The 26,968-nt window shown below is 40.6% G+C and overlaps 2 protein-coding genes across 7 annotated transcripts in view; one reads left to right on the forward strand and one right to left on the reverse strand.

Moving 5' to 3' along the window:
* CTNNA2 (catenin alpha 2) overlaps positions 1-26,968 on the reverse strand; it is a 463,984-nt gene that overhangs the window by 132,200 nt on the left and 304,816 nt on the right. The gene's annotated exons all lie outside the window — the stretch shown is intronic.
* LRRTM1 (leucine rich repeat transmembrane neuronal 1) lies at positions 24,107-25,710 on the forward strand. The gene has a single exon (XM_069012266.1). The coding sequence runs from the start codon at positions 24,145-24,147 to the stop codon at positions 25,708-25,710; it is 1,566 nt and encodes a 521-aa protein (XP_068868367.1). The 5' UTR covers positions 24,107-24,144.

Genomic DNA, 26,968 nt, shown 5'->3' on the forward strand with positions numbered 1-26,968 from the left:
TGGCTTGGTATCCTCATGACTTGTGGCTTAAATTGACTTTTGAATTATATTGACTTAAATACTTTTGTTATCACTGCTGATATTTTTTCTTATAAGAAAAGACAACCATTATAAGAATTGGTTATTTCTGTAAACCTTGAATCTAGTGAGTTAAACGTGACCATGATTCTTCCCTTCTGTAATAAATCCTAATAACCCACTGGATTTATAACAGCCTATTACACAGCACATTCATGAATATAGACCAATTTTCAGTTTCCTGGAGTAGAAATCATGATCACATCTAATCTCCTGTGCCTGACAATAAGTTTATGATGTTTAGTGGAAAAGCTCACTGACTTCAGACATCACTGAATGAGATCACAAACTATTTTACACAGCACAGTTTTTAGTTAAAACAAAACAAAACAAAACAAAAAACCCAGTAGAAGGAATGTAAGACAAATGCTTCTACTGCTTTTTGTGTTGCTCAATACCACGTGGATTTTATAGGCCTTTTTATTCCCCAAATGACATGCTGAAATAAATACATAAACTCAGATTTTTTTTCTTTTTCTTTTCTCGAGTATTTTGGGAATTTCAAAGGTCACATTTTGAGGTTGGATGCCTCATCTCTGGGCAGGCCCCATTCAAGGTCAGGCTGGACAGAGCTCTGATCTAGTGAAAGATTTCCTGACTCACAGCACAAGGTTTGGACCAAATGATCTTTAAAGGTCCAATCTATGATTCACTGGGATTCTGAAGGGTATTTTTGATTCAGTATGATTTTTCTCCTAAACAGAGTAATTGAAACTACTCAAAATCTGCCCTCGGTATGACCGGAATGAGAATTAATTCACTAGTCTAAAAACTAAATTTATATTTCTGAAAGTGTCCCAGATTTTCTCTCTGCATTCTCCCATTCTCCCACTCCATGGAGTAGCTTTGAGATCCCCATTGTGCTCTGCTGGAAATGATGCAAACAGTGGTTGGATCAGCTGGGGGGTTCAGTGAATTGGAATCAGAATTTGGGCTCAGATTTGATCTCTCACCACAAAACAAAAGGCAAGACTCCACCTAAACTGTAAATACTAAAAACTGCAACTTTTTGATTTCCTGCACAGATACACACTGTAAAAATTATTAATTTTTAAAGTAATGCATTGTATTTAATTGAGCACTATAAAATCAGCATTTAAATACAGAATGCACAGAAAATGAACAGACCTGTTTACTGCTTCAGAAACAGAGGGTGAAATACTCTGTTTTGTAAATATGATCTGCAAATATTTATTTTTAAAAGCCAATAACCTAAACATTCTTCTACCCAAGTCTTTATTTAAATGTCAATTACTATAGCATCAGCGAGCATTTGTACAGCTAAATGATGCTTCAACCAGCTTGCACTGATAAATGTTCTATGACCACTACAGACTATCTATAAAGTATTTTCCATTTGATCCATTTGCAGGACTTGCACTGAACTAGCAAAGCAGTGGAAGGGGAATAAACCCCTCTAGTGATTCCCAGAGTGCACATTATAAATATAACAGGGCAATTTTAACAGATTTGGATATTTACTTTCTTTCCAAAATTATTCTCTGATTGCCCTTGTGGGATGATTCCCCTCTTTACATCCCTTTCAGATGGCATTAGCCCACTGTACTGAACTTAATAAAGATAAAATCCATAGATACAGTAATGGCACTCTGAAGAGTTTGAAATAGACACATGAAAACAAAAGAATGCTGCTTAAAATCCTTTTTTTAAAAAAAAAGAAAAAGTATTTTTGTTACATTTTTTGACTTCTGGTTTTATGTCTTAAGATACTGTGCTTCAAATATCTCCATGCATGCCCATCAGTTAGACACTTCCTTTATTAAAACAAAATCAGGAATATTTTGCGTGCAACGAAGATACGGGAACTTAGAACTGAAATATTTGGAGATATGAAAACAGAAGAGCTAGCTACAGCAAGCACAAAACATAAATAATATTTGCCATCCTCCTACTTCATCATCAAAGCCCTTCTACGTTCTGGGGCAGTAGCCACCTACTCCCTCTATATCACTTCAGCAAAGGCTGCAAACGCTATCTAACATTTATTTTATGTTGCACAAACACATGCAAATCCTTATGCATATGTATAAGCACAGAGACACGCCTCCAGAATGAAACTCAACTCCCTCCATCAAGGTCAGTGTCCTCAAACTCACAGCTCCCAAGCCAAGGAGCCTGATTGGAATGGGCATTGTGGTGAGTGGGAAAGGGCAAATTAGGAATAATACTGCCACAGAGGCTCATTTCAGGCTGTAGGGTTCAGTCCTTTGTCCCTCCAGTTCGTAGATTCTTACATCTTTTCTCCTTGTTCTTGCCCACCTCAAAAGTATGGTTCAAGGTTTGCTCCTTTAAGTGGCAGTTCTAATGTTTATTGTTGACTTTCTGTCTGTTTAAACAGTCTCAAATTGACTGCCTGGCTCATGCTTTGTCTTACAACAGAGTCACAATTCTTTTCATGCTCCTTTCGTTCCCCTCTTTCCATACACCCACTAAATAATCTCGGTTTCCCCTGACAGACTGTCAGTACTCTGCAGAACACCTGTGTCTGCCCAGGAATTGCTCTGGTTCCAGAACAATGTTTTTGTTCCCTGGGCTGAGATGCACCCATGGCTCAATATGTTTTCTTTGCCTCCTCATTCATCCAAGTCATCCTTGTTCACCCATGAAATAACTTCTGGACTTGTGACACCTGAAAAGCCCATGAGGCTCCTGTGGAGACACCTCCTGGTTTGTTAAGCTGTAAATGCAGTAAATCAAAATATCCCACTTAAATCCTCTCCTCTGACTCACTGCTTCCACTTTTTTTCTTCAATGCTGCCCCAAATTTTTGGACCAATTGACTTTTCAGCCTTCAGAATCTCCTGCCATACAGCATCAACACAAAGGCTTATTTTGGACAGAGGGACTGAATGTTGTGCCCTCACAGAAACACATGAATATCAATTAATGCTAGAAAAGATTAAAAAATAACAAAACAACCCAAAAGGGAACATTTCACAAGCCTAGGAAAATATTAAAAAATTGAAATTCTATATATTCTCTTTTTTAATCAGTGATTTAGCACAGTAATAAGTACAACAGCTAATTGTATTTGTGCAAACTCAATAAAAGGAATTGAAACACAAAATGTTGCAAATTAAATGAAATAATAGCATCAGTCATCTCTGAAATTATTCTCGCACTTGAGAAACATAATAAAATTCAAGTGCATGAGACTTTCCTGGAAATTTCCCACACACTTCTTGAAGACATCTGTTCAAAACAGAAATGTAGGGTAAACTTCTGGAGAGGGAAGAAAAAAAAACAACAACAAAGTTCTATCTTCCTGATTTCCCCTATAGATTACACAATGCAGAGCAATTTCTTTGGGGCATTATGTGACCTTTTCCGCTTGTATGAACCTCCTCTGTGCTCTGGAGGGTTCCAAGAGAAGCCCCGAATCAGCTCTGTGAAGCTTCTCATGAGGAACAGAAAAGGACTTCTAGCCTGGCTTTCTGTGCCTACAGACACAGCTTTAACTCCTTCATCCCATTTAAATCCAGTGCTGGTGACCAAGGGACACCCCCACCACTCACAAGAACCTCTTGCTTAACGTGCTGTGAACAAATTTCCTGCCTGTGCTGACATCAGGATACCACACTGCACTGACCCAAACCCCATTAACCACTGCCACATTTACAAACAGAGGCAAGAATTTAATTTAAATGTCATTTTAAATTTCCACTATTAGACTTTGTCACTGTTACTACCCTCATTTTTTTTTCCTTATTCCAAGGATACTGAGCATCTTTATGTTCACAGATTTTAATTTTAATTGCACACTCAACTTCCTGAATTATTAGGCAATGTACAAAGGTAGCAGCAAATTTGCATTATACTGTTTTCTCCATATGCTAAGCAGGTTAAACTATATCTCCATATGTTAAATTCCTCTCTGCTTTGAGTAAAACCAATGAATATGGTCTTTGTATGTCTGTAACAGACTTCAGAACTGTTCAGATCTGCTGACAGCTTCATCAGAACCAGCACCACTTGTACTGGGCACATTTTTCTCCCAAGATTTTAAATATTAGATTACTAGGCATATATATTTGCCCAACTTTTGTCTCAAAACTAACATTTCTACCAGTCCCATCACATAATTTACACTTTGTCACAATATCAGTACCTGTAAATTTATGGGGTTTTTCCCCTGCTTTTTTTCCAATATTGTGTTTTTCTATATCTGCTTGAAATCCTTCCGAGTCAGTTCTGCCTCTCTTTTCTCTCCTCTCTCAGTACTCACCATTTCGACCTCACAAATTCACAGCCACTACCTTCCTGCCTTTCAAATCCAGCTGTAATTCCTGGCTCTCCATTTACAAGCCATCCTTTAACCCAGGCCCTCACCAAGAGCCAAAGTGCCTTGACCAGCTCAGCTTTTCTGGCCACACAAATGCCTGAGATTCACAGAAGAGAAGAAAGGATTGCAAATATTGTCAGTGGTTCCTGCCTTAAAATGGCAAGTCCTGTGAAGTTGTGTCCAGTGCCAGCTCTGAGATTCCATTCTGGCCAGATGATCTGAACTGGTTCAGGAACCAAAATATGGGACACAGAACAGGGAGCTTAGGGAGAAAGTATTGAGGGGGGAACTTGTAACCCACAAGGAAGGTAGGTCATGGCCCAATAACACATTAATCTGCAGGGTAAAATGGCTCTTTGGGAGGTGGTGGTGTCAAAACCTCCTCCCAGCCAAGCTTTCCCCGTGTCTGTGATACAGGTGGGTCCAGGCAAACAAAATATTTCCAAAGATTATATTACAAAGATTCACTCCTTTATCTGTAATTCATGAGACGCAGTGCAAAATGAGACACACTCTGCATTAAGTGTTTCAAGGGACACACAGATCCCAAAGGCCTTAGGATTCAGATCTGCCTTTGAGATTTCTTCTGCAAATGCTTCTGCACAGCTGATGCTCAGGTGCAGAAAATACACCACCACCAGCTTGTGTAGCCATTGGCATGTGGCCATGTCCTGCTGCAACCACCTGAACCAAGGCAGGACTCATGTCCTGCAGGAAGGAGTAGCAGCAAGATAAAATGAGAAGATCATAATTAGCAATAGAGATAACAGATTTTACCACCCTGGGAAAAAAATCCCCACAGCATTTAATAAGGGACATGAGATTTGAAGCTGCACTGAGGGAAATTTTGTATTATACTGAGCATTTAAAAACTGTAACATGATTCAGTGGAATACTTCCACAGAGATTTTAAGCCTGTGGTGTCAAAAGGATAGAGCAGAATAGCTCTGAACCTGCTGCCAGCCTTTTCCAGACCCCACGGCAGGAGTGTCTGGAAAAACAGCACAACTCATCTGGTTCAGCAAGGGCTGGGAGAGGGGCCATGTGAGAGCCTGGGTGTCATCAGCCCATGTGTGACAGTGAACCCCTTCAGAGAGGCAGGTTACATGAAAAAAAAACTTGAGATACAAATAAAGGAAGGAGAAATACAAAAGTAAAAGCCAGCTCTGGACAAGCTGTTCTTTTTTCTTTCCATGCCTCACTAAGGTATTACGACCTCGTGGGCATGAAAAACCAAATCTCTGTGTGGGGGTGAGCTGAGCAGGATGTGTTTTGTGCAACAAGCTACAGAAGAAAAGGGCTGGATGCCCACAGTGTCAGTTAATGATTTCTGAAGCACAAAATCTCTGCTTCAGCATAGGAATCCTGTGTGGTGTTTGTTCTGTTCAGTCTTTGTTTACCTTCTCTACCTACTTATAAGCAGGAATATTTCATGCAGGTGTTTCGAAGATAAATGATGCAAAGAAAAATACTGGAAGTGCAAAAATACCATTGCACTGGACGCTGCAGATGTACTTTAGATAGCTGGAAGTGCCTAGAGTATTGGACAGGTGTCAAATAAATTGTAGGAAATAATATAATAGATTATTCCACACAAGCCAAAGTTTCATGGCAATGCAGTTTAGATAACAAAAAAAACTCCTATCAGCCTGTCATTTACTGCATGTGTGTGGGCTTGTAAATAACCATCCCAGCAAACCAAACCAAACCAAACCTCTTTGGGTATATGCCCAGGAGAATAACACTGTGGAAAAAAATAACAAGAGTTTTATTTCAGCTCAGCAAACCAAAGGGGCTCCTAGTTGAATATACACTGCATATGAGATGGTCACTGACTAACAGGGAAGACAAACTGAGGTTTAAGGCAGGCAAATATACCTGCAACTTAATGCACACAATATATTCCAGGCCTTCACTGCAGTAGTTAATGCCTTTGAGAGTCCTCAGGAGCACAGCTGTCCAACTCCATCAATTTTTACACATAATGCAGGTAATCAGTAATTCAAATGTTATACTGAGCTCATAGAGACAATATATTAATGTAGCTAGTCTTCTCACAGAAGCTCTACAGCTAGAAATGAGAAGATGTATTTATTTAAAATAGTAGAATCTTATTTCATATTAAAATAAAATTAGAGGAAATACATAATTCAGCACAAAGTGATTTGTGCATTTAAGTGAATGCTTACAATTCTCGAGCTCTGGGGGAAAGGCTGTTACACAATGAAATGGTGGAGATGGGAGCTGCAGTTGTGTGGGCACCTGTGGGATCAGAGCAAAGATGAAGAAAATCCCTTTTATTGTGAGTTCTTGCAAATTTCCTTATTTAAATTAGTTTATTTGTACTCTACAGACTTTCTGGGCAGGCAGAGGAATGAAATATGCAGTGCACTGCTTGTGCATGTTATCTAAACACTCTTTCCTTTTCCTTACAGGACTCAGCTGTAGAAGAGGAGAAAATCTATTTTGTTCTTCCTGTGTCCTGCTCGTGAGCCTCAGATGGTACCGAGGCACAGTCAGGTAACTTCAACTCAGGCAAAAATTGAGAGAAAAGGAAATCTTGGTGTAGGTGAGTTCTCCCATCACCAGTGTTTGATGCAGATACTTCCTTCTTTACACAGTTTCATTAACATAATGTAATTATGCATGCTATATAATGAGTTTGGTACCTACAGCAATTCACTTAGAAATTACAAAGAGAGGTTTTTTTCTGGGTCCATCAATGTTTCATATCATCATTAATGACCTGGGTGATAGCACATGGAATATGGTTATTAAATTTGGACGTGACACCAAGCTGAGAAGCACTGGAAGTGCTCAGGAGAGTACAACAAAAATCCAAAATGATTCTGACAAATCACACTTATGTCCTCAAAAAGGGAAAAAAAAAAAAAAAAAAAGGAACAGATGCTATTCCAACAGGGTCATGTGCAAGATGTTCACTCAGTCAGGAATAACAGCGATAAAACCCAGAACAAGTAGCAGCTCTATAGAAAATCTGCAGGAAAGGCTCCACGGGCTCTTGCACATCACAGGAGGAACACTGAGCCATCAGTGTCACCCAGCTGCCACAAAGGCAGGTGCCTTCTCTGGCAGGAAAACCCAGCAGCAGCCAGGAGAGCAAGGTCTCAGCTTCAGCACCGTGGGGTTTGTTTTGGCACTGTGTATATAGAAAACGGGGACACTTTAGGAGGGATCCCAAACAGATCAGAAGCAGTTACCAAAGATCAGCATGAGACTCCCCCAGCAGGAGAAGCCTGGGCACATTGGGCTTGTTAAACTCTCGGAATTTGAGAAGTGAATCACAGAATTACAGATCTCAGAGTATCCTGAGCTGGAAGGGACCCACAAGGATGACTGAATCCAGCTCCTGGCCCTGCACACACACCCCAGCAATCCCACCCTGGGCATCCCTGGGAGCGGTGTCCAAACGTTCCTGGACCTCTGGCAGCCTTGGGGCCGTGCCCATTCCCTGGGGAGCCTGGGCAGTGCCCAGCACCCTCTGGGGAAAGAACCTTTTTCCTTGAGAAATCTTCAGAGCCCTCAGGAGGAGCTGATGTGTCAGGAATGACCACACAAATACTGCCTTCGAGCACAGACATGGACCAGGTGATTTCTTAAATCCATTGCACTTCCATGGACTAAGAAGATTTATAAAGCAATGCCTTGCCTAGCTATAACAGATAGAAAGAATCGTGCTAAACAGAGCTGAGCAACTTTTAAACTCTTATTCAGGGGGGTTTAAATTTCTTTAAGAAGACTGGGCTAGATGGGAACCTCCCAGTAAAGCATTATTTCTAAGGAGGCTCTAAAATACTGTCAGGGTTGAGACTCAAAGTTTTAAAGGTACTTCAGAAATCCCCATCCCAAGACTTTGGTGAGAATCCACTTCAGCTCCAGAGGACCTGCAGATCTGAACACATGCTCTTAAACTCTGTCTATTCTCCATATTCTAAAAAAGCTCAGCACTGAAACTTTATTTTAGACTTCAAGTAAAAATATTTTAAAAATTAAAATAAAAGAAGCCCCTAAAATAGCTCCACTGTTGTATCTTTACTGCTTAAAGGGGAAACTAAATGGTGTTTCTGCAAAAGATGATGTCCTACACATTGACTAAAACTCTGTATTTTTTTTTCCTTAGGGATTAAGTGCAACATTGGAGAAATGAATCTTGTGGACTTGGTTTAGCAGTGGCCTTGGTGCATGATCTTAAAGGGCTTTTCCAACCTAAATGATTCTATGATTCTAAACTTACTGCACCTATAAATATTTTTCTGTTTCTTGATATTTTGATTAAACTGACTGGATTACACATTTCATATGAGGGTGTTTTTTTTTTAATTCCCACTATGTGAAATGTTATTTCAGCTTTATAAACTGTCAAGCAAAACTTAACTATACACAGAATTTACTCCGTTAGCCTTGACATGATGTTATCTAAAATGGTATTTTCTAAAATTCCACAGAAAATAAACACATTGCAAGAAAGTAAATATATTTTTAGAGTCTCCTGTAGTTGCAAAACTACTCTATTCTGTTTTGTAGAGAAACATCTGGAAAATCTACTTCAGAATGAAGAGTAAGGAGTGTGATGTATGGTATATAGCAAAAGTAGGGTTTTTTTTTTTCAATTCCTGCAGTTGTTAGGCTAGAAATAAACCATGGAAATGGTTATAGGGGAAGTTTCACTGTACATATAAAGGCAATTATTTATATTTAATATTGTGCTACAGACACAGCAGTTAGAGTGCAATATCCATCGTAACATCCACCATTGCTCCAGATTTTGATGGGGCCTCTTAGGTAATGTCTCATTTGCAATCTCTGAACACAGCACTCAGGGAAAATCCAGTCAGCAGGAAAAAATGAGGATGTGAATGTGCTTGTGAGCTATCCAAGGAACTGTCCTTGACAAGCACAAAGGAAAGCCAAACACCTGTCTGCCTATTATCCACTACCAATCTCTTTTAGTATCAACCACCTTTGCATTTCAATGGATACCTCAGTCTGTAAAGCACTGAAAGACAACAAACACTCTCAAACTACTACATTTTGTAAATGTCACATGATCATGTTTTAAAATTAGACCAGCAAAGGGGAAACCAGCAATTTGGGTTTGGACTCACAAATTAAAGATCTTATTCTAAGTCAATATTTTATTTTATCTGATCATCAACGTGAGAAGATTTTACAAACTAGAAAAGAATCCCCACCATTTTTTTTATTTATTGAGTTACTGCATGTTTCAGGAATACTTGTGCATATGACTGAGACACAAATTTTAAGGAAGAAATATTTATGAGCATGTGTCTTGGTTTTTGGCTGGGATAGAGTTAATTTTCTAGAGTTTTGGATTTAGGATGACAATGGTATTGGTAACACACTGATGTTTTAGTTATTGCTCAGCAGTGCTTACTCTAAATCAAGGGCTTTCCAGTGTCTCATGCTCTGCCAGAGAGCAAACACATAAAAAACTGGGAGTGAGCATGGCCAGGACAGCTGACCAGAGATGGCTGAAGGGATGTTCCATACCATGGCACATCATCCCAGTGAATGAACTGGGCAGAGTTGGCTGGAGGGGCCAATCACTGCTTGGGGATGGGCTGGGCATTGGTCAGTGGGTGGCAGGCAATTGCACCGTGCATCACTTGTTTTGACTACTACTACTACTACTATTATTATTATTATTATTATTATTATTATTACTACTACTACTACTACTACTATTATCTCTTCCTTTGCTGTCCTAATAAACTGTCTTTACCTCAACTTTACAAAGTTTATTTTTTTTCCCCAATTCTCTTTCCCACCCCAGCCAGCAGGAGTGGGGAAGGTGACAGCAAGTCGCTGTGTGGTGCTCAGTTTCTGGCTGGGGTAAAACCCCAACAGCCCTTTGGTGACTGTTCTTCCTTGCAGGTCGAGCTAGATTTTTCCATCCCACTTCCTCATGTCCTCTCCTTGGCTATATAGGGCAGCCTGTGAATACTGGGAACATTTATCCTCCCTCCTGAGCATAAGGAAGTTTTACTCCCAATAGCTGAGATACAGGCAGGGAGTAAGTTGAGACCAGGACAGGGTGGTGAAGCCCTGGCACAGGTTGCCCAGAGAAGCTGTGGCTGATGCCTTAGGTGGCCTCCTAGACACAGAGACTAGACAGGAGTAAGGGAATAAAAGTAGGTATTTATTTGAAAGGCCTTCAAAGGTACCCGCTGGGGGCCAGAGGCTACTGCCAAGATGGACCCTGAGATGGACGACAGGTCACGAGTTCTTCAGACTTTTATAGGTTTGGTTCATTTGCATAGCAGGGTTAATTCTCCAATTAAAGCTTCAGTTTAATGATGTAATTTCCCCTCTGCTTACCCCCCCTTGAGAGGCTCTTTGGGTTGTACTTTTTGGGCCTAGGACAGTCTGGGTGTCCTTGGAGAGCAGGCCTGGAGAGGCTTTGTTATGTCTACCTAGCATGAGAGAGCAGGAATTAACAGGCTACAAGAAACTTCAGAGTTACACACTGGGCAGTGCAGGATTTGAAAAATATAAGTTAAAACCTAAGGCATCATGGGCTAGCCCATCTGTGAAAGTGCCCAAGGCCAGGTTGGACGGGGCTTGGAGCAATGTAGGATAGTGGAAGGTGTCCTTGCCCATGGCACTGGGTGGACTGAGAGAGACTTTAAGGTCCCTTCCAACTCAAACCATTCTGTGATTCCATGATGTGCAGTGATAAGCAATATCTGGATTATTCATGAGCAAGGACTTGCAGGAAGCAATGATATTTAATACCCCTCTCATAACTACTCTGCTCCCACCAGGAGGTCTAGGATTTGAATGGCTTTTACCAGCAGTTAACTCAATGCTCTGTTATGCTCCGTATTTTAGTTGGAAATAACTGGCAATGACCTTCCCCAATGCACGAGATCTTTAGGATACATTTCTAAACCACATCTTCACTGATGCAGGTGGCAATTCAGTGGGGTTTCAGCAGAGAAAAAGATAGAGCCATATAGTTTTGGTGCAGGGAAAGATCCACAAATATATGCTCTGCACTCCCTAATAGGAGCAACAAGGTCTTTCCAATGCTGGAACAGAATTTTTGATGAAGTGCCTGGTGGCGAATTTGAAATACTAGCCTGGGGGCCCCAATGAGACACAATTCATTCCAGAACAGATCCAGCTTCTACATCCATTCCTCTAAAGTCATTATTGACCCAAGGGAAAATGCTGGCCTTAAGCAAGTTTTAATAAAGACCCTGGTGGAGTCATTTCTGCAGCACTAAATGCGATAATGAGAAACAAGCCACTTAGCTGCTATAGACCCAGGACCTGTATATAACCCGAAAGTCAGTTTTCTGAGGTTCTTGGGATTCCTTCCAGAGATGAAACAGGCATCCAAAAGAGATTTAATTACCTTGCTCACTAATTTGTTACATAAAAACCAGTCAGGCTTAAATGGACCAATATTCTGCTTGTCCTATATGAGTGTAATTTATTTTAATACTGTTTCTGTGAAGTAAAAATATCCATAGACTAATCAAGTCTGGGTTGAAAATCAAGGTTTTTACTAAACCAATAAAAGTGTGAACATATAAATCTGGCCTTAAACATTGCTCTACTTTAGAACTTTTCTTCAGTTTATTTTAAACAGGAAATGTTTGCTTCTGTGGCTGTAAGAGCTAGTATGAAATAGAAAAATTTTACAGACTCTAGCAGATTGAAAGTTTCTCAAGAGATTATTGAAAATTTTCTATGGATGAAGTAGGTAAAAAAACCCTGGTAATTAGCCTGTATTCTTTTTAAGTTAGATTTGTCCCTTTCTAACCATCAACCTCAAAATAAAACCTTGCTAGACACAGTGGAAGTGGTTTGAAAATTAAACTACAGTCTTGATAAAGAGAGATAGAGAAAGGACCCTTTGTGTGACTGTTATGATCCTTAGTCTCCATCCCAGGCAGAGTGAGCACAATCTTTTGTGCCTGTGGTTGATGTCTGGCATTCACTCACAGAGAGATGCTTTGTTTTATGGCTTCAAATTCTACAGGCAAGTGTTGAAGTTGTGAAAGTCAGCAGAGGAAAAACCAGAAATAGGCTCCTCTGCACTGGTGCTTTGGTAATACAATTGATGGGAGGGAATAAGAGCCCAACGAAGAGGGGCTGAGTGTGGCAGTGCTTTGGGCAGGAGGGAAATTGGAGAATATTCCCATGGCTAAACCACGCAGTGAACCCCTGGGCCTACTCCTGCCCTCACCCAAAAAAAACTGTATCCAGGTGTTTCATTATGAAGTTCACAAATGTACAGATTTTTACAGGTCTAATCAAGTGTTTACCATGCACAGCAAAAATAAATACTTTAGCATTAATCAAGGGCAGATACACTTCACAGCCAGACCACAAAACTTAAAGCCAGTGTGCTGTATGTGCACAACAACAAATAAAAAGAAGTTTGGGGTACTAATCCTTTTTATGAAAACTCCTAAAATATTTTTCTAAAGTTACAGGGGAATCAGTGTGTGCTTTATGATCCAGGAGGATTGGAGCTTACAGGCCTTTTTTTTTTATCATCTCTCTTTTTGGTACTGTTTGAGTTGAAATCAGATACTATGTGGTAATTTCAATAAAAGTAATATTGACTCACGTTTCTGTGAAACTCGTAGCTATTTATATGGACAAGATGCAGGGGCGGGGGGGCGGGGGCACAGAAAATATTACTGGTTTGAATGGAGATGAAATGTCAGGAAGACTGGAGTTGCCATCTACTGGAATGTGCAACGAATGACAACTGCCATGCAAAAACCCTGAATTTCAAGCATTAGTCACAGTAACAGTCCAGGTGCGTCACAATGGCTCCAGAAAAAAAAAAAACCATACACACAAAACCCAATTAAATATTATAAAGTGAAATCTCCAAAGACAAAGAATTATTCTCCACTCAGCTCTTGAGAAGTCGGAAGATGCACAAGGAGGCTGTGTCAAACCAATCTTATTTCCCTGCGTCTTTTATCTACATTCAGCAATAGATTATATTTATCACTCCTCATCAGAACACTGATAATTGCACTTGCCAGCTTCAAAAGCACAAAACAATGTCAGAATCTGAAAAGGAGAGAATTGTAAATTCTTCAAATGTGGGCATCTAATCACCACTGCATTTTTAAACCACCACTTCTTAACACAAGATAATATTTAGGGATACCTTCAGTTGATGAAACACAGAAAAATATAACACAAATCTTCTTAGAGCTGCTTATCATCAAAGACAGTTACTCCATATTAATTCTGCTGTTCCAATAATGTGTAGTAAGTTCACATCAGAAAAAAAGTATTAAAGTATTCACTCTTGTGTTTGCAGATGATCTAAAGCAGAATTTTTATTTCCTACATCCAGGTCTTGCAAAGGACCAATTACTTAGATAAGAAAGTTCATACAACAAGTGTTTACAGCTGGACAAACAGACAAACCAAACCTCTCCAGGGCAGTTTAGAGGAGAAAAGAAAGCAAAAGTGTCCTGACAGTGCTGTGACTGAAATGACACAAATGAGGAGGAGACTGGATGCTAACAGCAGCTGCAGCCCGTAAATTCAAGGTATTTGCAGACATCAACAGATCACATCCCACCTCACAAGACCAAACCTATAGACCAGGATTTTCTGCAAGTAGTTTAGTATTTTCTCATATTTAGTGAAGATGTTTATTAGTCTCTTACTAAATGGAGAGTATTAAGTGACGGGAGAGAAGTATCTGACATGTGAACTGTGTTATTATGATTAATGGAGTTCATAGATAAAGAGTTATTTCTCTGGAAAACGTCAGATTGAATAATTACTGGAATTACTCCCAAAGGGCTTTAGAAAATGTTCTGCCCAGTTTCAAGTCACGTTCTTATCACAGTTTTCTTTTGACTAGAGGGTGATCTTTAATTGCAGTTTTAAGTAAAACAAGTACTGTAAGCAATTCATTAAACATTATGAAAAATTATGTATTTCTCTAACAGTCCTTGAAAGTAGCTTTTATTTTTACCCTCATCTCTAGGCAATATAACAAAGCCAAATCAATAAATAAAATGGTTTTCTTCTGCCTTTGAAACAAAAAAGGGCACTGTCCCTGTTTCCCTGCACCAGATTAGGTATAGAATATCCTAGAATAGAATATCCTAGAATTGATCTATTGTAATATTACTGGCAATATTATTAAGATAAGTAGGGAACAGATGATAGCATTATTTGGTCTCTTGGATTTCTTAAATCTAATCAGTATTTAATGGATACAACGGTGCCAGCAAATCCAGACAGAGAACACAGCTCAGAAGCCTCTGAATGTGTTTCAGGGAAGTATCCCAAGGTCAGCACTGCTTTGCAGCGCTGCAGACGCTGCTCCACGGTCCTGCAGAGTGAGGGCCAAGGAAAAGCAGCACAGATCAAAGGATGAATGCTTTCAGAACTGATTATCCTTGGGCTGAAGGTAAAGAAGCCATTACCACCCAACTTCAGCCTGCTGGCACTAGGGAAGCTTCTTCCCACCTACATTTTCAGTGTCTTCTGCCACTCATTGCGTTCATGACCCTCGTGGGAACAGCTGCAAGAGTTCTGCTGATGTCAGTGCATGGTTCAAGCTCAGCAGCAAAATAGGCTGCAGAAACTTCATTATACAGATACCATACCTGGAAGCACTGCAGTACACTGAATTCTTGTGCAACACTTGTTGCCTTGAACCCCAGAACTGTGCTGATTATTGTAATACTCGTTATGGTTAGAGCACCTCCCGTATGGAGCCAGGATGGGAGAGCTGGGGGTGTTCACCTGGAGAAGAGAAGGCTCCAAGGAGACCTCAGAGTCCCTTTACCTAAAGGGGCTCCAGGAGAGCTGGAGAGGGACTTGGAACAAGGGCCTGGAGTGTCAGGACAAGGGGGAATGGCTTCAAATTGCCAGAGGGCAGGGATAGATGGGATACTGGGAAGAATAAATCCTTGACTATGAGTCACAGGCCATCCAGAGAAGCTGTGGCTGCCCCTGGATCACTGGAAGTATCCAAGACCAGGTTGGATGGGGCTTGGAGCAACCTGGGACAATGGAAGGTGTCCCTGCCCATGGCAGGAGGTCAGAATGAGATGATTTTAAGGTCCTTTTCAACCCAAACTGTGCTGTGATTCTCTGATCAAAAGATAGTCCATGCTGGGCATTATGCAGGGACATAGGAAGAGACAACCCCTGAAATTAAGAACTGGAAACAATAAAACCCAACAAAAACCAGTAACAACTCTAGATGTAGGAAGAAATAGGGCACAAAACAAGCAAAAAAATGAGATACAATTAAAAGAAGCAAAGTGAGGGTCTGGACCTGCTTCCAGGATTGATTTTTGGCATGTCTGGCACTCACTGTTGTGGGTTGCTTAATCACCTTTTGTCCCCTACCTGTGTCCCCTGGGTACACAACAACCCTAGCCAGAATTCACAGACCACACCAAGCATGAAGGGGGGATCATTCAGGAGTTTCACATCAATGGTTTCCCAAATTTTTAGGATTGCTGCCACAATATTACTGATGCAATCATGAAAAGTGGTTATTTGTCCACAGCCATGCGTGCATCACTCAACATCCATTTAAACACATAAAACCTTTTCGTAGGAAAAAAAAACCTGAATAATGGGAGAAAAACTACAATATATCTTGAGCCCAGGCATTTCACAGATACTGACCTTTGGTTTTGATTTAAAAGCTCTAACTAATAAAGCTTGGCTTTGCACCAAATCTGAAGAAGAAAATCAAGCATACTCTTGTCAAATCATAATTAATTTGCACTACAAAAAAAGAGTAGAACGAAGCCAAGCATTCTTTAAAAATGGTCTCTAGAATTCAAAACACTCAGTAAAATGTCCTCTATCTTGAAAAACAGGATGATATTTTCCTGCCTTTTCAAGTTGATTACGCATCTTTCCACTCATTTAAAACATAAATTGAGTCTTAGGAAACAATAAGCTCTTCATTTTACAGGAATATTAAAGATTCAAAATTACAGCAGTTGGAGAGGGAATGTGATTATGAAACACAGTTGAAGTGAAACCTAAAGCTTTGTTACTGTTTGCCCCCCAAATCTGCTGTTTCACCTTTAAAAACATATACAATGGCAGGGTAATTTAGATTCATACTACTGTACAGATTTAGAGAATGTATTTGGCATATTCTTTCTAAAATCCTGGTAAATTCAGGATCTGTGGGTACATTATTAGAATTTGCTGTGCTTTTATCTATTTATTAAAAGTAACAGAGTAACACAAACTTGTGACTACTTTGAAATTTCTTCCTTATATGACATGAAAAGTCTTCAAAATATATTGAAACAAAACCAAACAAGAGTCAGGAATGCATATCTCAAAGACTGCCATTGGAGATCACAATATTAAATTAGCTGTTGAGCAAAGCTGAGTTTCTAAGATTACACATACACCACACACAAACCTCCTCCACCATATGAAACTTTTCAGTAATGCCTTGAGTATTTTTAAGTTGGTTTAAAAAAAGAAGGTCAGGTTATTCTCTTTTTTTTTTTAGAAGGCATGACTATCTTTTGTTATGCCTTTAAAGATGTCCTTCTGAGACTCCTGACCCATGATTATGTCTCTTAGACATTACATCAGTTGCAAATAAGACGTAATGAAACCATAAATATTGCAGGTAGTCAACAAACCCTCATCTTGTTGCAAAAATCACAATGACTTCTATCTGAAATATGAGTCTTCAACCTGGTTTCTGCACTATTAATTCTGTCTATGAGCTAATGATCCAGAGGCCCTCTAATCTCCCTGTAAGATGCAATACACACACAACCAGGATTTCAACGCATTTTATCCTGAGTTTTCCCTTCAGAATACAGATATCATCGGAGCAGGAGGATGAAAACATCAAAATCCTGTCTTCCATGTTTGCCACAATTCACCAAGAAGCACACACAACTGAGAACACCACAGCCTGCCAAAGGTGCCACTGCCTGTTCCCATGGGTGCCCTGCTCAATCCGACATCTACTTCCACAATTACGTGACCCAGTCTCTGTTGTTCAGGTCCTCAGTAAATCCAGGAGTCAGATCTAAGAACATTCCAAAATATATTATTTACAGGTAATGTTTTCTGAAAAGCAGAGTTTCTCTGCAGAACAACCCCTTTGTAGTGATAGGACACTGAAGAAGAGCAGGTTAATGCTAAAGAAGAAATTGTTCCCTGTGAGGGTGGGCAGGCCCTGGCACAGGGTGCCCAGAGAAGCTGTGGCTGCCCCTGGATCCCTGGAAGTGTCCAAGGCCAGGTTGTAAGGGCTTGGAGCAACCTGGGCTGGTGGAAGGTGTCCCTGCCCATGGCAGGGGGTGGAATGAGATATCTTAAAGGTCCCTTCCAACTCAAATCATCCTCAAATTTTATGATTCTGTTTTTCTTTGGAGTCAATTCAAATGGTGTCCTGTGTGATAGGACTCAATAAAAGTCTTTATTCAATTTCAAAATTCCTGCACCAACTTCATAACTAACCTGTACTTCTAGAAATAATGTATCCACAAAGGCCAGCATGAAGTTTTTTTGTCTTTTCTGGTTGTGCTTTAAAACACATTTGGAAACGAGCACTAGAAATGGATTAAGAACAACTTGTTGTCTAATGCTGAGAACAGATTTTCTGCTCTGGGAAAATTTTCCAAGAGCAGTTCATCCACTTGTAAAAAGACTTTTCAGGAGACTGCCAGGAACAACTTTTAACTTGTTCATCCTTGCTTTTAATAACTGATTGCATAAATTCCTCCCAGTTCTCCCCTATGTCCCGCACTGTGGCAATCTAAGAAGTGTTCACTGCCCCTCAAGTTTTGCCACTGGTAAAAAGAAAGAAGTGTTTTGCATCAGAAGGGCTACTGCAGTGTATTAACAATGACTATTCTTCTTCCTTCATCCCCAGGTGAGACCTTACAACTTCCCAAGCAACACAAGTTATTCTGGAAAAGGACCCAAAATGCTGGTAAAACACGGACATATGATGGGTTTAGGGCCATAAACAGTCTGGCTACAGGGGGGGATTCTTCACAATCCTAAACAATCCTGCTATTCTGTCACTTCATCCAACCTCTTGGTAAGTCTAAGTAAATACACCACCAACCAACCAACCAGCCAACTGACCAGCCCCAGGTACAATGTCATCAACATCTGGGAGTAGCTACATCCACAGAAGAACAGAACCTTTCAGATGAAACAAGCCCCAAAGCACAAATAAAAGACCGTTTAGCACCAGAGTTTATAAAAAAAAAAAATAACCCTCCCAGATGAACTATCAACAGTAGCAGAGGGCACAGCAGATGTATCCAAGTGTGTGGATAAGCTGTGGCCCTCTTTGCTCTTAAGCAAATGGAAATTAATTGCAGTTCATTTGCTGGCACCTCCAGAAATGCTTGGGAAGGTCTTGAGATGAACCTTTGTGGAGTGTCCCACTTAGCACTTCTGAAGGTGGAACTAATTGATTTCCAATCAAACAGGACCAACGAAAACCTTCACACTTTCTAATCACTGCACTCCACACGTGCTTCCTCCACAACTTCCTAGGACACTTTTAGAGACATAAATTAGCAAGGGTTAATCAAAACCCAAGGTTTAAATTTTCACTTTTCCTGTAAACCAGTTCCACCAACCTGCTAACTTGACAGTAACACTCCAGTCTTTGCCTAGCCAGGATGTTCCATGACCTTCATGTGTTGATTAATCACAAAAAGATAATTTTACTTGTCTTTTTCCCATTACCCCTGGACATTCAGAACCAGTAACAGTGAAGAGTTTTGGCATCATGTCCAGAAATCCATAGGTATTTTCACAGTTACTTAAGAGAGTCAGTCATGTTTTAGCTTATTCAAGTAGTCTACCAGTAATGAATGGAGGAGAGAGTTACTTCATCTTACTAACATCATTTTTAGGACAATATATCCTTATATGTCGTCCTAAATATTGACATTTCTGCACTGCACTGACAATTCTGCACGTGGGTCTCTTCTGTGAGCGACCTTCTAGAGCTGTGCATGACCACCCACAAGTGAATGTGGATAATGAGGACGGAATGACTGCAATGAGACAGAAAAATGTTTATCACCTTGTCAAAAACAATAAGGTCATTTACATAAGAATTTCTAGGACTTAAAGGTAGCGACAAATCCAATGCATCTGTCAGGTGCTGTGAAAATTTAATGACATCTGGAGCCACCAGGAGTATTCTGGTCAAAATCTTGTATAATGATACTCATTTTTATATCTACTGAAACAGATGTTATAGAACTGGACTTCCTATCAGCTGAAATCCTAAATTCTATATAGAAGGGACAGCCAATAAATATTCAGAATGACCAAGACAGAAATACAAGAGAAATAACAGATTTAGTTTGCTTTAAAAGTCACATCTTTTCCCCCTCTTTTCTGTTTTTAAATGTTTCTTTTATACAAAATGCCATGGTTCAGCACACTTGAAAATTAAAGACTACCAAAGATCAAGGTTTGAGTCCTTCCATTCATGAAAGGAAATTAAAATCATCACTAAGAGCACCAAGTTTTATTATTCTGATAAAAACCACTCAGAAAATGCCAAAAGGAAGAACTATACTCAGCATTTAATACCTTGTTTTGCCTTTTTGTATTTTGTTGGTGGGTTTATTAAAAGATGTGCACATGAAGAGTTAGACATCAGTGGCCACATTCTGATCTCATGCACTCTGTCCCAACCCCATCTGTCCTGGACTGCAAATTAAGGTAAGGGAAATATCCAGGCATAAACAGTAAAGGAATATACAAGGGATTAGCAAGAAGGAAATTATTCTGAGGCCAGTTAAGTTATATAGGACATTTAATGGTTGGACTGGATGATCTTAGAGGTCTTTTCCAATCTTGATGATTCTATGATTAATATGAACACAATATTAAAAATGTGTAGACCAAATACACTGAAAGGTGCTTTTCTTTTTCAGCCTGGACAATTCTGACCATCACTGCCACTCAGTTACACTTGTCATGACCACAAGCAGCAGCTTCCCAGATAAACTTTCTAAAACTTTATTCATGTTGTTCTTCTGTAACCTACTTTACATTGATTTAATCAAGCTCCTTTAAACACATACAAACTTAGTTTGCCATTCTTAAAATGTTTTATAATAGCACATTTATTAAAGCTAATTTAAATCTGCTAATTTATAGAGACTTGCCAGAGGCTTTGAAACTTCAGAAAATGTGTAAACTTAACAGTTTGGCTGTGATAACAGCTCAGACAGTGGAAATTAAGCCCTTTGCATTACAATCATCTTCAAAGTGGATTCCTGGTTTTATTGCAAAAAGGGTACATTGCAAAAATACAGTAGGACACCAATTCACAAAAGATGTTCCAGATGCCCCAGTTCTTGAATTTGGTCACTACTGTGTCTCAACATCACAGCCTCAAACATACACTGAGGTCTCTCATTTTAAGAACTACCTGGATTCTTTTCTACAACCAGGTTTTGGATGAGAGCAGAGTTTCTCATTCAATAGCCCTCCATCAGAGCTTTGAGAGAGTGCACTTAGGGCCATTAATTCTGGATCCCTAATTCTGGTTGTCAGTCTTCCAGCTGCTGCTATATAGGTTTGCTACTGTCTGCTCTAATTCCTGCCTTTGAAAACCAAATGATAATGGATTATATGCCAGTGTGGGAATAGGCACATTGGTTGGGATCCAAGCTGTATCCCAGGTGATAACAAGGAGAAGCAGTGAAAAAAAATATTCAGGTCTTCAATGATGTATCAGGGAGCTTCATCTAGAGGAATTTTTTATACATAGCATTTAAATGGTAACTAAGTGATCATTATCATCATCTGATTTGCAGAAAATGGCAGCTTTCCTTGAAGATGTAATTGAAATTTTCAGGGCTACTGTTGCAGACCTCTCCTGAAATTTTCACATGGGAGAAAGCATTAAGACTTCCCCCATGAAGACTTGTAGGGTTGCAGATTTTTAAGGGACACAACCTCAGTGCTTTGAAGCTTTTTTCAGTATCTGTTAAACTCAAGTCATCCTTTAGGCTTTTTTTCCCTGCTAATTGCACCAAAATATTCATCAAGGCAATCTGGAATATATTCTTGGATGGGGTTTTTTAGTCTCTCCTGCTTCAATGCTCTTTCTTTCGTCGCTTCTGTCACTGCTTTCCTCCCTGCTTTTGTGTACTGAGAAACAGAATTAAGGTGTACTGCAACCAGTGGACACTTGCATAAACAGCCTGCTTTGAATAAAACAGCATGATCTGGGGAAAGGAAAACTACCTTCAGCTCTCGTGGCCAAATACTAAAACATAGATGAGGTTCGTATACTATTAAAGCATCACATTTTTGCTTTGAGACCACTGAAATGCTGTGAAGAGACGAAAAATATAAATAAACTGAACAGGGAGCATAAAAGCACATTGATCCCAAGGTTCTGAAACTGCAATTTAAGTGGTTTATATTTGTAATTTATTTAAGACTGTTCCTGGCAAATACATTAGTAATGAATCTCCTTCACACGTTTTTATTTTTATGCACGAGAGCTTTAAGTTTGCCAGGACTTCTGCAAAGCAACTTTTACTGCATCAAATTACTGCATTCCTTGATCTCTCCCAACACACAGTCACAGCAGCCACACTCAAACACAATGATCAGCTCTGCAACAGACACCTCCAAAACAAGATACTTCTTTTAAATTAACACAGCTGTGAAAAAGAAAGCAAACACAATGGTTTTTCCCTGTCCCTCCAGCATTTTGCATCCGATGTCCACTTTAATTCAGCACAATCTTCTGTAATCCTTGTAATTCCGTGTGGAACTTCTTCATTGGGAATTGATGCAGAATTGGGAGCTGTCAGCTCCGATCCCTTTCACCAGCACACGGGCTTGAGACTCTATTTCATAATAGGAAAAGATGGCCAGCGTTTTCCTGACAGAAGTACCATACATTTTTCAGTCAGTAAAAATTACAGAGCTCATTGACGATGCGCTTCCCATAGAGAACGAGGACTGCAAATTACCCAGCAAAGATTTTTTTTTTTTTTTTTTTGGTACACGGAACAAAAACCAGCACAATCTGCAAAACTTATTAACTAATGGGGTTTGAAACCCTCTCTTTGCATGCTGCCAACATGGTAACAGCAACCTATGCATTGATCTTATTCAAAAAGCACAGTAATCTTTATGCTGCTAGAATAGGAGTTTTGTGTGCCGTAGCATACACTGCAAAGAAAAAGGAGAAAAAAAAAAAAAAAACAGAAATCCTTTAGGAAAGGCATGTGCTGAACACACAAAATATGCAGGATGGAAAAAGACCAAATGTAATTAAAGCTTATATGAAACGAGACATTCCTATTTGCAGAGCTTTGGCTGCATTTCTATCAAAAGAATGCACAGAATCTCAAATCATGCTCTATTTAGACAATGTCAGAAGAAAAAAAAAAACACATTTACCCCCTCAAACCCCTCAATCCCCCACCCCAAGACTCCAAAAGGCAAATCTCATCATCGGAATTAGAGAGAAAAAGCAATCCAAAGAGACTGGTTTACATATTCCTTCCCAAACCAAGTAATCGAGTCTCTCCCTCTCCCGGCTAATAGCTTATAAATTCAGACTTTAAACAAAAGCATCCGAAAAAAAAAAGAGAAAGAATCCTAATTCTCAAGCTTCCTACTTAGCACTGCCTCGCTTTTGATGATTTGTGCGGCTGTGTGTGCGTGCCTGTTTGAGAAATGGCGAGATAGGCTTAAAGTATTTTCCATTTCATCAAAGAGCATATATTACTTTCCTGGTTCGCTCCGATGTTGGTTTTATGCCCACCCCTTTTCAATCTGCCCATGTCTGAGATGCACAGTGCAGGCGTACAATCATGAGCAGCTTACGACACTCAGTGAACACTGGGTGCCTCTGCATGCTCTAGCAACATACTGCTCAGCTGAAGGGAAGGGATTCTTGCTGTCTCTCTCTGCTCTAAGCATCACCTAACAAGCAAAGCGAACAAAGAATGGGAAATAAAGCGACCCTTAGCCGGTCAGTGAATGAATGGTAACCTCTCTCTGGAGTAAAGGTTGTGCCGGTCAATGGTCGTTGCAAATGATGGACATTAAACAGATTGACAAATCCTGTGGAGTCGTTAGTAAAGAGTCTGGAGTTTTTTTCACGCCACAGTGTTAACTGCAGAGGAAAGGACAGAGGGAGAAGGAGAAGATCAAGCTCATGTACATAGTTCTGAAACTTGCAGGTCCTAGGAGGCAGCTCAAAAGCTAGCTGGACAAGCCTTTCGCTCGTTGAGCAGAAGCGAAGTGAGACATTGTGAGCTTGCCAGCCTTGCACAACATTGAAAGGGACTGAATTTGTAGCACAGAGGGGTCTTTTTTAGCTCTGCATATAATTAGTCCAAACACAAAGGAAGCAACTGAATGGAGGTTGTCACTCTCTGGAAAAGGGTGGGTAAGACACTTTTTAATTAAATTCTTTCATGAAGAAAGATTTTTTTTTTTTCCTTTGCTGCAGCATTTAACATGAACAAAATCACTATCATTTTACCTTTGAATGTCTGTGAACTTTAATGCTGCACAGCTCCTGCATGCTGTAAAGTGAAATATTTGCCTCTGTGTTTGTTCTGTTTGCTGTTTTGCTTTGGTTTTCGGGCTTTGTTTCGTTGGTTTGCCTTTTTTTTTTTCCCTCCCTTAAATAAAATATGATGTAGAATTTGAAAAGATTCAATGGACATTCTCAAGCATATTTGGAAATATTCTTGCTAATGGATTTCCTTCTTATTGGTCTCTGTTTAAACTGGCTGCTGAGGAAGCCCCCGGGGTTGATATTGTGTACGCTGGGTATCTTTTCTAAAATGCTTCCAGCTGTGAATAGTGGGTGTCCACAGCTCTGTCGGTGTGAGGGCAGGCTTTTGTACTGTGAATCACTGAATCTCACAGAGATGCCTCGCAACCTGTCGGGCATGATGGGCTTGTCTCTGCGGTACAACAGCCTTTCAGAGCTGCATGATGGACAGTTCACAGGGTTAATGCAGCTCACGTGGCTCTATCTGGATCACAATCACATTTGCTCAGTGGAGGGGAATGCCTTTCAAAAATTGCGGCGAGTTAAAGAGCTCACCCTGAGTTCCAACAAAATAACTCAACTGCCCAACACCACTTTCCGCCCCATGCCAAACTTGCGCAGTGTGGATTTATCGTACAACAACCTACAGTCTTTGGAGCCTGACCTCTTCCACGGGCTGAGAAAACTGACAACTTTGCACATGCGGTCGAACGCCATCAAGTTCGTGCCAGTGAGAATTTTTCAGGACTGTCGCAGCCTGAAGTTTCTAGACATAGGATACAATCAGTTAAAGAGCCTGGCTCGAAACTCTTTTGCAGGCTTGTTCAAACTCACTGAGCTGCACCTCGAGCACAATGACTTGGTGAAAGTGAATTTAGCCCATTTTCCCAGGCTCATCTCCCTGCACTCCCTCTGCTTGCGAAGGAATAAAGTTACCATCGTAGTAAACACTTTGGACTGGATATGGCAACTCGAAAAGATGGATCTCTCCGGCAACGAAATCGAATACATCGAACCTCACGTTTTTGAAAGTGTACCTCATCTCAAATCCCTGCAGCTGGACTCCAACCGGCTGACCTACATCGACTCCCGAGTCCTCGACTCCTGGAAGTCCCTCACGAGCATCAGCCTTTCCGCCAACGCCTGGGATTGCAGCCGGAACGTCTGCGCCCTGGCCTCCTGGCTGAGCAACTTCCAGGGTCGCTACGACAGCAACCTGCTCTGTGCCACCCCCGAGTACGCCCAGGGCGAGGATGTTTTGGACGCCGTGTACGCCTTTCACTTGTGCGAGGACAACGCCGACCCCACGAGCGTCAACACCTTCTCCCCGGTGACCAACAACAGCGAGCAGACGCTCGGCTATGGCTCGGCCACCGCCACCTACGACGTGCCCGACGGTGACGAGGATCGGACCACGTACGCCGTCACCATCACCATACCCGGCGAGAACTCCGAGAACGCCGTGCAGATTCACAAGGTGGTGACGGGCACCATGGCACTGATTTTTTCCTTCCTCATCGTGGTTTTGGTGTTGTACGTCTCCTGGAAGTGCTTCCCAGCCGGCTTAAGGCAACTAAGACAGTGCTTTGTCACACAGCGCAGGAAGCAGAAGCAAAAACAGACCATGCACCAAATGGCTGCCATGTCAGCCCAGGAGTATTACGTTGATTACAAACCCAACCACATTGAGGGAGCCCTGGTGATCATTAATGAGTACGGATCTTGTTCCTGTCACCAGCAGCCAGCGAGGGAATGCGAGGTGTGATTTTCCTTTGGGATTTAAACAGTGTGCAACCAAATAACAGCGTGCAGGCAGACAGTGGCACGGGGTGGGGGGGGTTGCTGGGCTTTGCTGGTGATTTCTGACGTGCACCTCTGCCCAAATTGTTTAAGAGGGGCTGTCCGAGAGACTTGATATTTTAGCTTTATCGTGTCTTAAAATCCTTCAGGACAGCCAATCTTAAGGTTTCATATGCTAATACTCCCTTTGAAGATCTGTCAATATTCAGGAATCTGAGAGTGTAAAAAAGGTACCAATTATTGATCTTTTGTAAACTAAGAAAACTGTTTAAAATAAAAAAAAATAGCATTTACAGTTTTTACAGACTGGTGTATATTACATGAATGGTTCCCTGTATACAAAATGCAACAGTTTAACCTCTCTCTTCATGCTGAGTGTTGAAATGAAAAGTCAAGGAGCAAAGAAGCCACGTAAAATAGAAAGCTTAAAATTACCCAGGTGGCTTCCCATTGTAATTAGCACATGTTCACTTACATCATGTTGCTGAAGATGTGAAGCATGACACTGGAATTCTATTTTTGTTAATGTGCTACCTGTAACTGGACATCAGTACAACAAGGACCCAGTGCACCTCAGAAAGGCTGAAGTTTTGACCGTGCCCCTAGGACAGGATTTCTGAGGATTTTTAAGTACAGCTCACTTGTTAGTTGCTGTAAGATCCATAAAATCTGCGCTACAACCCCTAAAAGTATTTTGTATCAAAACTGATCCTATTGCAAAGACTCACTAAAAAAGCAACCAACAAAACCCAAACAAGTAAAACACTGCCAAAATGTTCTCATCAGAATTTTCTTTAATACAAGAAAGACCAAAAAAAAGTGCTAAATTTAAGGGCTTTTACTTGCATTTCCCACTTTTATGCTTGTTTTGAGCTATGCCAAGAGCAAAGATCCCTTTGTTTTGTGCCCTGTGGTGCCACGCTGAACGGAGAAGAGCAAAAGCAATTATTTGGGTCTCAGTGGTGAAGCTCAAGAGCAAAACCACTGTCAGGGTAAGACAGAGAGTTTTCAGGGCACCCTTCTGGGTCCTGTAGCAAAGTGCTGGCAAAGCCCAGCTCCTGTCCCTCCCTTTCACCACCAGCCTTCACTAACAAAACAACCCCAAAACCTCTGCAGAGGCTGGAAGCAGATGAAGCCTCCTTAGTAAGGACTGAAAAATGGCATTGATGGATATAAGCAGTGATTTCATGATGTAGAATCACACAGCTGTTTAATCTGACTGC

Source organism: Aphelocoma coerulescens, chromosome 4 (genome assembly GCF_041296385.1).
Source record: "Aphelocoma coerulescens isolate FSJ_1873_10779 chromosome 4, UR_Acoe_1.0, whole genome shotgun sequence".
Taxonomy (NCBI): domain Eukaryota; kingdom Metazoa; phylum Chordata; class Aves; order Passeriformes; family Corvidae; genus Aphelocoma; species Aphelocoma coerulescens.

Excerpts from the sequence above, each read along its gene's own strand:
- LRRTM1 (XM_069012266.1), top strand. The coding sequence starts at position 24,145 with ATGGATTTCCTTCTTATTGGTCTCTGTTTAAACTGGCTGCTGAGGAAG.